The sequence below is a fragment of the Elgaria multicarinata genome, chromosome 5 (genome assembly GCF_023053635.1).
Source record: "Elgaria multicarinata webbii isolate HBS135686 ecotype San Diego chromosome 5, rElgMul1.1.pri, whole genome shotgun sequence".
Classification (NCBI taxonomy): Eukaryota; Metazoa; Chordata; class Lepidosauria; order Squamata; family Anguidae; genus Elgaria; species Elgaria multicarinata.
The window spans coordinates 133,159,082-133,172,922 of NC_086175.1; the positions used below are offsets into that span (position 1 = coordinate 133,159,082).

The following is a 13,841-nucleotide window of genomic DNA, read 5'->3' on the forward strand; positions in this document are numbered from 1 at the left end:
GCAGCAGAAGAAGACAAGAAGAAGACAAGCAGCAGAAGCAGAAGATGACAAGCAGAAGAAGAAGAAGAAGAAGAAGAAGAAGAAGAAGAAGAAGAAGAAGAAGAAGAAGACAAGCAGCAGCAGCAGCAGAAGACAAGCTGAAGAAGAAGAAGAAGAAGAAGAAGAAGAAGACAAGCAGCAGCAGAAGAAGACAAGCAGCAGCAGCAGAAGAAGACAAGATGATGATGAAGAAGAAGACAAGAAGAAGAAGAAGACAAGCAGCAGCAGCAGAAGAAGACAAGATGAAGAAGACAAGATGAAGACGCAGAAGACGACAAGCAGCAGAAGAAGAAGATGACAAGAAGAAGACAAGCAGCAGAAGCAGAAGATGACAACAAGAAGAAGAAGACTACAAGCAGCAGCAGCAGCAGCAGCAGCAGAAGAAGAAGAAGAAGAAGAAGAAGAAGACGATGACGACAAGCTGGAGAAGGAGGAGGATGGTAGCCTGGTTGTCTGTCCCTGCAAGCATGCGATCCCTTGGAAGAGAGCCATCCAGAGCTATGTGTTCAGTAGGCACCTTTCCATTACACACCTCATGACACACTTTGGTCTGGATTGTTTAGACTGATTCTTGTGGGGTCAGGGTATGGATGGCTTTGTGGCTGTGAAACATTTTTGGATCCTTCCTTTCTCTGGTTTTTAGTGTCACCCAAAATATTGTTGTTGTTGTTGTTATTATTATTATTATTATTATTATTATTATTATTATTTATTTGTTACCTGCCTCTCCCTCCGGATCGATTTAAATATATAAATGTATTTATGTATTTATTTTTAAAATGTTACATTCCGCTTTTGTGTACAGCGAAGTGGTGTTTACATGGAGTACAGAAATAAAAGTCCAAATAATTAAAACAAAATGTAGGCAGAAGCAAGTCTAATGGATTGGGGCCAATGCAGCAGATCAGAAGCTTAGGCTATCAAACGGCTACTAGCCAGTGCCTCTGAATTGCCAGTTCCTGGGGAACATGAGTGGGAGGACGTGCCTTCGCGTTCATGTCCTGCTTGTTGGCTTCCAGTTGGGGAATCTGGTGGGATCCGACGGCTGGCCTGGACATGGGCCTTTGAGGCCTGAGCCGCCCCGACTCTTCTTATGCCCTCAAGCAGCCATTGCTCAACTGTCAAAGGCAGATTGAGAAAAAAGGAAGGTCTGTGGTTGTTTCTGAAAAGACATTCTGGCAAGGGTCAATCGAGCCCCCCCCCATGGGAGAGCAGCCGAAAGTATTGGAGACACAGCAGAGAAGGCCCTACTTCTTGTGGAGGCCAACCTAATCTCTACATAAGAGCCCTTGTGGTGTAGTGGCTAAAATGTTGGACTGGGAGTCAGGAGATCCTGGGTCCTAGTCCCCATTTAGCCGTGGAAACCCACTGGGTGACTTTTGGGGCGGTCGCAGACTCTCAGCCCAACCTTCCTCACAGGGTTGTTGTGAGGATTAAATGGAGAGGACGAGGAGGAGGATTATGTACACCGCCTTGGGTTCCTTGGAGGAAAAAAGGCAGGATATAAATGCAATAAATAAATAAGATGGAGCCTTTGACAGCATCTTCTGTCGTTCTGGGCAGGGTACAAAGAGGAGGACACTTTTCCAGAGTTAATCGAAGTCCCGTCCATTTAGGGCAGCCTTCCCCAACCTGGTGCCCTCCAGATGTGTTGGTCTACAGCTCCCATTGATTAAGGCTGATTAAGTGTTTTAAAGGTCAACACCAGCATTCAGCATGTTCTGCTCAAGCCAGGACCTTTTTTGCCTTGGCCTTCCTATTTTTAACCTTTTAGAGCTCATGAGTGCACAAGGCGAAGGTTTTTTACTCTGGCAAAACTACTTGGGTGTGAATTTAAACGGACATTTCCTGCCTGTCGTGCCTGATTTCTCACTCGGCTTTCCCTGCAGATGTTGAGCGAGTGATAGGATTTGCCTCGGTGGATCTCTCCCCGCTCCTCTCTGGCTTCCAGTTAGTCTGTGGCTGGTACAACATCACGGACTTCAGCGGACAGTGTCAGGGGCAGATCAAAGTAGCCGTCTCCCCCCTTGAGCATATAACCCACCTCAAAGAGGAAAGACAGGCAAGAAGCCGGACGAAAGCTCCAGGATCATCGGTACGTAGATTTCCCATTTCCTTCCAATAGGTCTCTGATTGCTGGGCTGACAAAATGACCCATGACTATTCCATTTTGGCTGCTTAAGGCTAATGCAGCACAGCTGTTGAAAACACTTGCATTTTCGGTCCAGTCTCTCTCTCCCTCTTTCTCACCCTGAGCTGAGGTGAGGTTTGGTTGCATATCATGGATATAGTCCATTTCAGCAGTCCCCAACCTTTTTGGCACCAGGGACCGGTTTCGTGGAAGACAATTTTTCCACGGACCAGGGGGGGGGGGGAGGGCGGTTGAGGGGATGGTTTTGGGAAGCCCGCCCCCCCCCCCCTCCAGTGTCCTGGCTTCGCTTCGGCTGGGTGGACCCAGCCAAAGCGAAGCCAGGACACTGGGGCGGGCGGGCGGCTTCCAGCTGGGCGCGCCGTTCCGAACCCGCCCACGCCAGCGTCCTCGATTCACTTTGGCTGGGCAGGCGAGATGGCGCCCCATGCTCAGGTACGCTAGGGTGGGAGTGGGGGGGTGAAAGCAGTTCACCTGCGCAGCCCGTTTCCTAACAGGCCACGGACCGGTACCTGTCTGTGGCCCGGGGGTTGGGGACCCCTGCATTAGGTCATTGCTCTATCAAGAGCAGCGCTGTTCTTGAGTACTGAACCTCTTTCAGCCGACTAGTAAACCTGTACTAGTCCTGATGGCTAAGTTCAGCCTTCCAGTATCAGAGGCAGTAAACCTGTACACACTAATAGATGGGGAACATGGGTGGGAGGGTGCTGTTGCATCATGTCCTGCTTGTGGGCTTCTGGTAGCTGGTGGTCCACTGTGTGCTGGACTAGATGGACCCTTGGTCTGATCCAGCATGGCTCTTCTTACGTTCTTATGAATTGGTTTTTTTAAAAATGCCCCGTATTTTTATTGTACTCTATTATTTCTGTTCATATAGCATTGACGTGGCCTATGGCTTTGAACAATAAAGATAAACAAACATTTGGGGGAATTCTCACTGATCCAGAGGTGCAGGAAGGACCCGCTTAAAAAAGAAGAAGACATAATTGCATATTAACAAATTCTAAAAGAGTTATCACAATTAGTTTGTCGCGTGATTTGTGCCACAATTGGTAAGCCTAAAAGTATCACAGGACCCTGTTCATATATATATGAAAACGTAGAAGGAAACCAGGTGAAACCTGTCATTGGGCCAGAATATGATGGCTGTTTCCAGAGCAGTTACACTGCCCGTTGTTTCAGCTCAGGGAAGATTTCTTGCAATTTCCCTCTTAAGAATATAAGAAGTTCCATGCTGGATCAGACCGAGGGTCCATCTAGTCCAGCACTCTGTTCCCACATGGGCCAACCAGCTGTCGACCATGGACCAACAAAGCAGGACATGGTGCAACAGCACCCTCCCACCCATGTTCCCCAGCAACTTATGCATACAGGCTTACGGCCTCTGCTACTGGAGGTAGCACATAACCATCAGGGCTAGTAGCCATTGATAGACTTCTCCTCCAGGAATTTATCCAACCCCCTTTTAAAGCCATCGAAATTGGTGGCCATCACCACATCTTGTGGTAGTGAGTTCCACAGTTGAACTATGCGTTCTTGATTGCGTTGCAGATTCTAGCGTCAAGCCCTTTCGCGTTCCAGGCAAGGGACTTGTATGCTGCGTTCCCCACCTACTCCACCACAGCCAGCGAAGAGCTTTTCAACTCTTCATTGAAGGGCGCTGATGCCACCAATCCTGAGAGGTAAGAGGAAATGGGAGACAGGTGGCCTTTCCCTACGGTTGACAGGAGCGGGTGGGGGAAGTTGCACCATCATTGTCTACTGCTACTGCTTTGTTCGGGGCTGTTGCATTTCCCCAACACTCAAATCTTCACAATTTTGCTGCTGGGGAATTGGAGTTCTCCCCTTCCCCTCCATCTTTGAGCATAGCCTTGTTCAACCTGGTGCCTTCCAGATGTCTTGGACTACCACTCCCATCCTCTGCAGACAGCATAGCCAATGGCTGATAGGAGTTGTAATCCAACACGTCTGGAGGGCACCAGGTTGGGCAAGGCTGCTTTAGCACAATCATTTCTATTGCGAGTATTATATGGTAATGTGATTGCACGAGTGTTATTGGCACCTATTGGACAGTGCCTATGCCATCAAGAATAACTAACAGCACTACTACTCCATTCTCCCAGTACGTACATTGTCTTGTAATGTTTGTTTTCAGTCTTGTGTGTCTGGCTAAACTTCTGTTTTATCTAGTTCTTCAAAGGCTGTGTTACTCCACCTCTCCTGTGCTTGAAACTTGCCCCATTTTTTTTCTTAATTATTCATTTTATTTATTTATTTCATTTTTATACTGCCCAATAGCCGAAGCTCTCTGGGCGGTTCACAAAAATTAAAACCATGAAAAGCATGAAAACAACCAACAATTTAAAAACATGAATACAAAATACAATATAAAAAGCACAACCAGGATTAAAACCACACAGCAAAAATTCATATAGGTTAAGATATAGAATTAAAACAGCAAAGTTTAAATTTAAGTTAAATTAAGTGTTAAAATGCTGAGGAAAATAAAAAGGTCTTCAGCTGGCGATGAAAGGAGTACAGTGTAGGCGCCAAGCGAACCTCTCTTGGGAGCTCATTCCACAGCCAGGGTGCCACAGCAGAGAAAGCCCTGTTCCTAGTAGCCACCTGCCTCACTTCCTTTGGAAGGGGCTCGTGAAGAAGGACCCCTGTAGATGATCTTAAGGTCTGGGTAGGCACATATGGGAGGAGGCATTCCTTCAAATAACCTGGCCCCAAGCCGTTTAGGGCTTTGAATGTTAGTACCAGCACTTTGAATCGGGCCCGGACCTGGACTGGCAGCCAATGAAGTTGTAGAAGGACTGGCGTGATATGGTCTCGCCGGCCAGTCCCTGTTAATAGGCTTGGCTGCCCTGTTTTGTACCAGCTGAAGTTTCCGGAACATTTTCAAAGGCAGCCCCACGTATAACGCATTGCAGTAATCCAAACGAGAGGTTATCAGAGCATGGATAACTGTAGCTAGGCTTCTTAACTAAAGAGTAAAGAGGTATCCTTAAAGCATCCCTGACAGATGGCTGTCCAGCTGCCTCTTGAATGCCTCTAGGGTGGGAGAGCCCACGACCTCCCAAGGTCATTGATTTCATTGTTGTACTGCTCTAACAGTCAGGACATTTTTCCTGATGTCCAGCTGGAATCTGGCTTCCTTTAACTTGAGCCCGTTATTCCGTATCCTGCACTCTGGGAGGATCGAGAAGAGATCCTGGCCCTCCTCTGTGTGACAACCTTTCAAGTCCTTGAAGAGTGCTATCAGTCTCCCCTCAATCTTTTCTTCTCCAAGCTAAACATGCCCAGTTCTTTCAGTCTTCTCTTCATAGGGCTTTGTTTCCAGACCCCTGATCATCCTGGTTGCCCTCCTCTGAACACGCTCCAGCTTGTCTGCATCCTTCCTGAAGTGTGCTGTTCAGAATTGGACACGGTGCTCAAGATGAAGCCTAACCAGTGCTGAATAGAGGGGAAACAGTACATCGTGCGATTTGAAAGCTATACTTGGGAGTACTTACTGAGGGAGGTTGTGGGCTCTCCCACACTAGAGGCCTTCAAGAGGCAGCTGGACAGCCATCTGTCAGGGAGGCTTTAGGGTGGATTCCTGCATTGAGCTATGGTCACTCCCTCTCACCAAAGCCATCCAAGAACCTTTTTAGCTGGGGATACCTCCCAGAGTGCAGGACACGGAATAACGGGCTCAAGTTAAAGGAAGCCAGATTCCAGCTGGCCATCAGGAAAAACTTCCTGACTGTTAGAGCAGTACGACAATGGAATCAGTTACCTAGGGAGGTGGTGGGCTCTCCCACACTGGAAGCCTTCAAGAGGCAGCTGGACAACCATCTGTCAGGGATGCTTTAGGGTGGATTCCTGCATTGAGCAGGGGGTTGGACTCGATGGCCTTGTAGGCCCCTTCCAACTCTGCTATTCTATGATTCTGCTTTGTTTTGTTTCTGGATGCCATATTCCCAAGGCATATTTGGCAAGCTAGAAAGGAATCAAAGGGGAAAGTGCAGATCTGATAAAGTAAGGCTGAAAGATTTGCCTGCGTTCAGCCCAGGCCAGATGTCCGCATGGTGTCAAAGTGAGTCTTTCCAAATCAGGAAGAGATCCTTAGTGGAACCAGTGTATGTGAGCTTTCCCAAATAAAATAACGTGGAGTTCAAGGGGCTTCTGTGTGTATGGTGTTTGAATCCTCTAAGGCGGGTGGAGATGTTAGGGGGTCCTTGAGCAAGAGTGAAGGAAGAAGAGACATGGACCCAACTGAATGGGAACCTTGTAAACTTTATGAATGGACGAGAAAAAGATGATTTGTATATCTGTGGATTAAACCAAGAATGTAGAAAATGTTAAGAGAGAAATTAGAGATTTGGATTTGACAGTGATCGAGTAAGAAAAAAATAACAACAGCATTGTTACATATTTTTGCCGGGGAGAATATTGGAAGAACATTTTATTTTTGTGTTTTGTGTTTGTTTGTTTTTGCTTTGTTTGATTTTTGTGGGTGTGTATGTCTGTATGTATTATATTTTGCTTTGTAGTGTCTTTTATTTATTGGTGTTTTGAAACAATAAAAAAGATTAAACCCCCCCCCCCCCAAAAAAAATAGAAGAGACATGGACCCGAGAATAACGACCCAATGTCTCTTCTTTAGCAGAACTGGATCCTCCATGTCCGGGATGCCTCGACATAAAGAGCACGTGCAGAACATCCGCCGATTCCACGAATCGCTGCAGCAAGTAGAAGGGACCACTCACCAGGTTGGAAGGCTGGACTCGCTGTCCCATTCCTCACGCAATTCCCTTCTCAGGACTCTCAGGTAAAGGCACAGGGCAGACTGCAGGAAGGCGACATGCGAGCAGAAATAGCCGCCGAGCAATGACGAAGCTCACACGGTTGCATTACATAGATGGGTTTTGCTCCTTTGCCCACTTTGATCTCCAGTTCCTTTATGCAGTTAGGGTGCATAGAGGGCTGTTAAGGCATGGGCTGTTTTGCAAAGTTCTAAAACAGACACAACTTTACAAGGTAAAATGGCACATGCGTTCATAGAAGTACAGCTTACAAATCGCGCGAGATACTGGTTCCTCTCTGTTCGGCACTGGTTAGGCCTCATCTTGAGTATTGCATCCAGTTTTGGGCACCACACTCCAAGAAGGATGCAGACAAGCTGGAGCATGTTCAGAGGAGGGCAACCAGGATGATCAGGGGTCTGGAAACAAAGCCCTATGAAGAGAGACTGAAAGAACTGGGCCTGTTTAGCCTGGAGAAGAGAAGATTGAGGGGAGACATGATAGCACTCTTCAAATGCTTCAAAGGTTGTCACACAGAGGAGGGCCAGGATCTCTTCTCGATCCTCCCAGAGTGCAGGACACGGAATATCGGGCTCAAGTTAAAGGAAGCCAGATGGACATCAGGAAAAACTTCCTGACTGTTAGAGCAGTACGACAATGGAACCAGTTACCTAGGGAGGTTGTGGGCTCTCCCACACTAGAGGCAGCTGGACAACCATCAGTCAGGGATGCGTTAAGGTGGGTTCCTGCATTGAGCAGGGGGTTGGACTCGATGGTCTTGTAGGCCCCTTCCAACTCTGCTATTCTATGATTCTATGATTCTTCAAATACTTAAAAGTTTGTCACCCAGAGAAGGGCCAGGATCTCTTCTCGATCATCCCAGAGTGCAGAACACGGAATCACGGGCTCAAGTTAAAGGAAGCCAGATTCCGGCTGGACATCAGGAAAAACTTCCTGACTGTTAGAACAGTACAACATTGGAACCAGTTACCGAGGGAGGTTGTGGGCTCTCCCACACTAGAGGCCTTCAAGAGGCAGCTGGACAGCCATCTGTCAGGGATGCTTTAGGGTGGATTCCTGCACTGAGCAGGGGGTTGGACTCGATGGCCTTGTACGCCCCTTCCAACTCTGCTATTCTATGATTCTACACCACCTTGGGTTCCTTGGAGGGAAAGAAGCGAGATATAAATACAATAATAAATAAATAAATAAAAATAGTTGGTGTGATAGAAAACTACGTTGTCCTTGATAACTCTTCCAGAAAAAACCTGAGCGAGCTGGATGAGATCCAGAGGTACTTCAACCAGAAGCTGACCAGGGCTCTCCCTGACGTGGGCGCTCCCCACAGAGAGAGGGATGAGCTCGACGCCGGTAACCGAAACCCTGCCTCCAGGGGGGTAGACTCAGAAGGGCATCATCTCTTGGAGAAGTCCAATCATCTGGTTTCTCAAGTCAGCAGCCTGATCGTTGGTGAGTTGGGACCCAGTGGAGGAGGGAGGGCAGAAGAGCGCCTTTCCTAAGAGCTGTTGAGCCAAACGTTCCTCGGAAGGGCTTTAGAGGAGGACAAGGGAAGTGGCTTGACAGACAGAGAGAGGCGGCTCCCGTCACAGGGAGACGCCTGGCGGAGGGCTCAGAGGAAGGCCTGGAGCAAAGAGGAGAGGTGCCCAGCAGACGCCCAGGGGCCAGTTTCAAATCCGGTAGAACAGGAAGCAGAAGTCAACTGCGTTTCCTGTTCCTGTCTGTCCCTCTCTTCCTGCAGCATCCAAAATGGCCCCGAGAAGCTGATTGAGAGAGGAGAAATGGGCATGGAGAGTTGATAAAGCCAGTGTGGTGTAGTGGCTAAGGTGTCGGACTGGGAGTTGGGAGATCCGGGTTCTAGTCCCCACTCGGCCATGGAAACCCACTGGGTGACTTTGGGCCGGACACGGACTCTCAGCCCAGCCTACCTCACAGGGTTGTTGTTGTGAGGATAACATGGAGAGGAGGAGGAGGATTATGTACGCCGCCTTGGGTTCCTTGGAGGATAAAAGGCAAGATATAAATGTGATAAATAAATAAACCTTGGCATGTAATTCGCAACCGCCACACACCTTGATCGCCAAACTGTTTGCTCCTGCTTTTCTGCCGCTGCTCCCTCTTCTCCATTAGTACTGTGAGACTGCTTGTGAGGGTTTTTTATTTATTATTTTATTTATTACATTTATATACCGCCCCACAGCCGAAGCTCTCTGGGTGGTTCACAAAAGTTAAAAACAGTGGACATTAAAAAAGTATACAAAATTTAAAAACCACCAGAAACGTAAAAACAACGATATCCATTTAAAAACAATAGTTCTGGGGGCCGTTAGAAAACAAACTTAGCGTTGTTAAATGCTGTTAAACGCCTCGGAGAAGAGAGAAGTCTTGACCTTTTACTCACACGAGGTACTGGTTCCTCTCTATTCAGCCCTGGTTAGGCCTCATCTAGAGTATTGCGTCCAGTTCTGGGCTCCACAATTCAAGAAGGACGCAGACAAGCTGGAGCGTGTTCAGAGGAGGGCAACCAGGATGATCAGGGGTCTGGAAAGAAAGCCCTATGAAGAGAGACTGAAAGAACTGGGCATGTTTAGCCTGGAGAAGGGAAGATGGAGGGGAGACATGATAGCACTCTTCATATACTTAAAAGGTTGTCACACCGAGGAGGGCCAGGATCTCTTCTTGATCCTCCCAGAGTGCAGGACACGGAATAACGGGCTCAAGTTAAAGGAAGCCAGATTCCAGCTGGACATCAGGAAAAACTTCCTGACTGTTAGAGCAGTACGACAATGGAACCAGTTCCCTAGGGAGGTTGTGGGCTCTCCCACACTAGAGGCCTTCAAGAGGCAGCTGGACAACCCTCTGTCAGGGATGCTTTAGGGTGGATCCCTGCATTGAGCAGGGGGTTGGACTTGATGGCCTTGTAGGCCCCTTCCAACTCTGCTATTTTTGATTCTATGATTCTCTAAAATCCCCCACGCCTGCCCCATGCGCTGCTTTTCTCAATACAGAAATGATCCCCTACGTGGGAGCAAAGTTTCATTGGAAATTACCCTGAACGCTCTTTCCCTTACTGATTGTTTTGTTTTTTAGCTATCACATCCCAATCTGGTTTCACGTGCTTGCTGTTCCCCAAGCCTTTTCATTTTCCTTTTAGTCTTGCTCTCGGTGGAATGCGTGCCAGTTTTACAATGCACGGAGGAAGTGAGGCTTCACCTCGTGACTAAACAGAGGCTTTCCTCCTCCTTTAAATAAATTTTGACGTGGCTGCAGGGTGGGGGGGAATACACGATTGCTGGGCGGCTTCCAAGACAACCGGACTTCGCATTTCCTCTTCTCAAGCACACGGGCAGCGTGTGCCCTTCATTCCCTTTTCACCACAACGTATTTGTTATTTTCTTTCTCAGCCAAATATGTATAAATAGTGTGTTCAGCTCTCTCTTTGGCCATAGCTCAAAGTCTAAAGGCAAGTTTGAGCAGGCTTAAGCAAGAGAAGGGGCCCCTGAGCAACCAGGATGATCAGGGGTCCGGAAACAAAGCCCTGTGAAGAGAGACTGAAAGACCTGGGCCTGTTTAGCCTGGAGAAGAGAAGATTGAGGGGAGACATGAGAGCACTCTTCAAATACTTCAAAGGTTGTCACACAGAGGAGGGCCAGGATCTCTTCTCGATCCTCCCAGAGTGCAGGACACGGAATAACGGGCTCAAGTTAAAGGAAGCCAGATTCCGGCTGGACATCAGGAAAAACTTCCTGACTGTTAGAGCAGTACGATCAGCCCTGTTCCCAGTCCACTTAATCTCTCTCTCTCTCTCTCTCTCTCTCTCTTCCCTCTTGGACTCCTTTTCCTTGTGTGCCATGTCTTCATTAGACTGTAAGCCTGAGGGCAGGAACTGTCTTTTTTGCTAAGTGTAAGCCGCTCCGAGAGCCTTTTTTGGCTGAGGACCGGGGTATAAATATGATATTATTTATTTATTTATTTATTTATATAGCACCAACAATGTACTTGGCGCTGTACAAAATATACAAATAAAACAGCGATACCCTGCCTAGAGGCTTACAACCTCTATAAATAATAAATAATAATATACGAAAATGGAATCAGTTGCCTGGTGAGGTGGTGGGCTCTCCCACACTAGAGGACTTCAAGAGGCAGCTGGACAACCATCTGTCAGGGATGCTTTAGGGTGGATTCCTGCATGGAGCAGGGGGCTGGATTCGATGGCCTTGTAGCCCCCTTCCAACTCTGCTATTCTATGATGAAAAATCCTCCGCTTGCATTTACCTCTAAGATGTTCTAGGCCTGGTACTGCACAGAGGTGCCTGCAAGCTACACGTTCGAATCTGGAAATCGTTTCTTCTGAAGTCCAGATCTCTTGGACTCTAGTGATTCAGGGGCAAGGAGAATTTATTCTGCCAGGAGAAGTTAGAATGAACCCCATGACCTCAGCCACCACTGCTGTCCTGTCAACTTTACATGAGACTGACACTTCATTGGTGCTGGTTTGGGGGGGGGGGGGGATAGAGCCTCTTCCAGGGGGGTGGGCAATCCTCCATGCCTGTGCATGGGACGAAATCGGATCGTTCAGCCACTTGTGATATCAGGATGCAGCAGAGGAGTCTGCTCACTGTGTCTCTGCATGACTCATTGTCCTGGACTTGCCTCTTTATAATCAAGAGGCAGGTTCAGAAGAGCAACCCTGAGAAGTACACGGGAGATGGCTACATTCTTTTGTTTTCACACTCAGAAAGTAAATTTATTCAGGCGTTAAGAATAGAATCATAGAATAGCAGAGTTGGAAGGGTCCTACAAGGCCATCGAGTCCAACCCCCTGCTCAATGCAGGAATCCACCCTAAAGCATCCCTGACAGATGGTTGTCCAGCTGCCTCCTGAAGGCCTCTAGTGTGGGAGAGCCCACCACCTCCCTAGGTAACTGGTTCCAATGTTGTACTGTTCTAACAGTCAGGAAGTTTTTCCTGATGTCCAGCCGGAATCTGGCTCTTCCTGTAACTTGAGCCCGTTATTCCGTGTCCTGCACTCTGGGAGGATCGAGAAGAGATCCTGGCCCTCCTCTGTGTGACAACCTTTTAAATATTTGAAGAGTGCTATCATGTCTCCCCTCACAATATAAATTGTGTTCCTTCATCAGACCTGCAGAACAATATAAAGAGAAATGCCGAAGAATCTTCAGGTGTTCACGGAGATGACAGCAGATGCCCGAATGCCGATGACGCCTTTCGTGGTGTCCTGGAGCAGAGCGAAGGAGCTGCCAGGACTGAGGTGCCCAAAGTTCTCCCAAGGAATGAACCCTCGCCTGCTTGTGTCGACCAAGAGCCTTTATTCCCTCTTGGGAACTCTCGTTGCGGAGGAGACGTGCTGTATGAATTCCTCGGCCGTGCCACCTCCCAGAGAGACCCTCCTTTATCTGCGCACTGCAGCCAGGGAGAGGAAGACGATGCTCAGTCCCACAGCGAGGAAGAGTATGACGAGGACATCATAGAACCCAGGACTCTGAATGAAATCACCACCGTAACAGACAGAACCAGTCCCTGGTCCAGCGTCATCTCTGAACCGGAGCTGGAGGCTGGCCAAGAGGCGGTGATGGTAAGGAATGCTGAACAGCTCGTGGGGACTGCTGAGCATTTACTTGAAGAGGGTAGTATCCGAAGCAGCTCCTTGTCCAATGTAACCCAAGAAGACCCCTCGAGCCCGCCTAGCACTGCTCGATCCAGCGATGGTCCCTTTGGAGAAGAAGGGAGTGCCGGATGTGTGAGAAGACAAGACCTTGAAGGTAGTTCAGAAGAGCTGTTTCATCCTGCCCCCATCTCCACTGTGGACCAGGCAAAGGACAGGCCTGTACATAAGCGAAGGTCGGATCAGGAAGCAGCACCGGCAATCCAGGGTGTAGGGGCTGAAAGAAAGCCGTTTGCTCCGTGTAGTGGGGGTGGAGGCTTTGCAACAGCTAGGGCCGTTGCTCCAGAGATGGGGGAAGGAAGAGAGGATTCACATGGCAGCTCCCAAGCTGAGGAAGGAGTCGATTCAAGCGGTGAGAGGCAGCAGCATTGTCCTGAACCTCAGGATACTACACAGCATGCTGGAAGCAGCTCTGATGAGAGTTACGAAGGCCCACCTGAAGAGCCGGGGAAGCCTCCGAAGCCCAGCGTAGTGCTGTATCCTTTTTCATCTAGTCCTTGTCTTTAGAATAATAATAATAATAACAACAACAACAACAACAACAACAACAACTTTATTTATTTCTTAGCCGCCTCTCCCTTTGGATCGAGGCGGGGAACAACATTAGAACAGGAATCAATACATCTTAAAAATTCATGATTTAACATTGATCTGGATAGGCCTGCCAGAAAAGGCTAGTCTTTAAAGCTGCCTTAAAATCACACACAGAGTTAATTTTATGAATCTCCTCCGGCAGGCCATTCCACAATCTGGGGGCGACAGAAGAAAAGGTCCTCTGGGAAACTGATGTCAGCCTAGTTTTAGCTGACTGAAGTAAGTTCACCCCAGAGGACCTGAGTGTGCGGGGCGGACTGTATGGGAGAAGGCGATCCCGCAGGTAACCTGGACCCAAACCATTTAGGGCTTTAAAGGTAATGACCAACACTTTGTACTTTGCCCGCAGCCAGTGGAGTGATTTTAATGTTGGGGTAATATGCTCACCCCTAGATGTACCGGTGACCAACCTGGCTGCCATATTTTGAACTAGTTGAAGTTTCCGAACTAGGTACATTGGTAGCCCTATGTAGAGCGCATTGCAGAAGTCAAGCCTTGAGGTTACCAGCGTGTGCACGACCATCTTCAGGTCTTCCGACTCTAGCTGGCGTATCAGCCG

General features: G+C 48.3%; 1 protein-coding gene across 1 annotated transcript in view; it reads left to right on the forward strand.

Moving 5' to 3' along the window:
- Positions 1 to 13,841, forward strand: part of C2CD3 (C2 domain containing 3 centriole elongation regulator) — a 104,864-nt gene that overhangs the window by 72,837 nt on the left and 18,186 nt on the right. Inside the window, exons 27-31 of the mRNA XM_063127307.1 lie at positions 1,929 to 2,134; positions 3,740 to 3,870; positions 6,843 to 7,007; positions 8,243 to 8,451; positions 12,144 to 13,164. Of these exons, the coding sequence (XP_062983377.1) occupies positions 1,929 to 2,134; positions 3,740 to 3,870; positions 6,843 to 7,007; positions 8,243 to 8,451; positions 12,144 to 13,164 (1,732 nt within the window). The remainder of the gene's footprint in view (positions 1 to 1,928; positions 2,135 to 3,739; positions 3,871 to 6,842; positions 7,008 to 8,242; positions 8,452 to 12,143; positions 13,165 to 13,841) is intronic.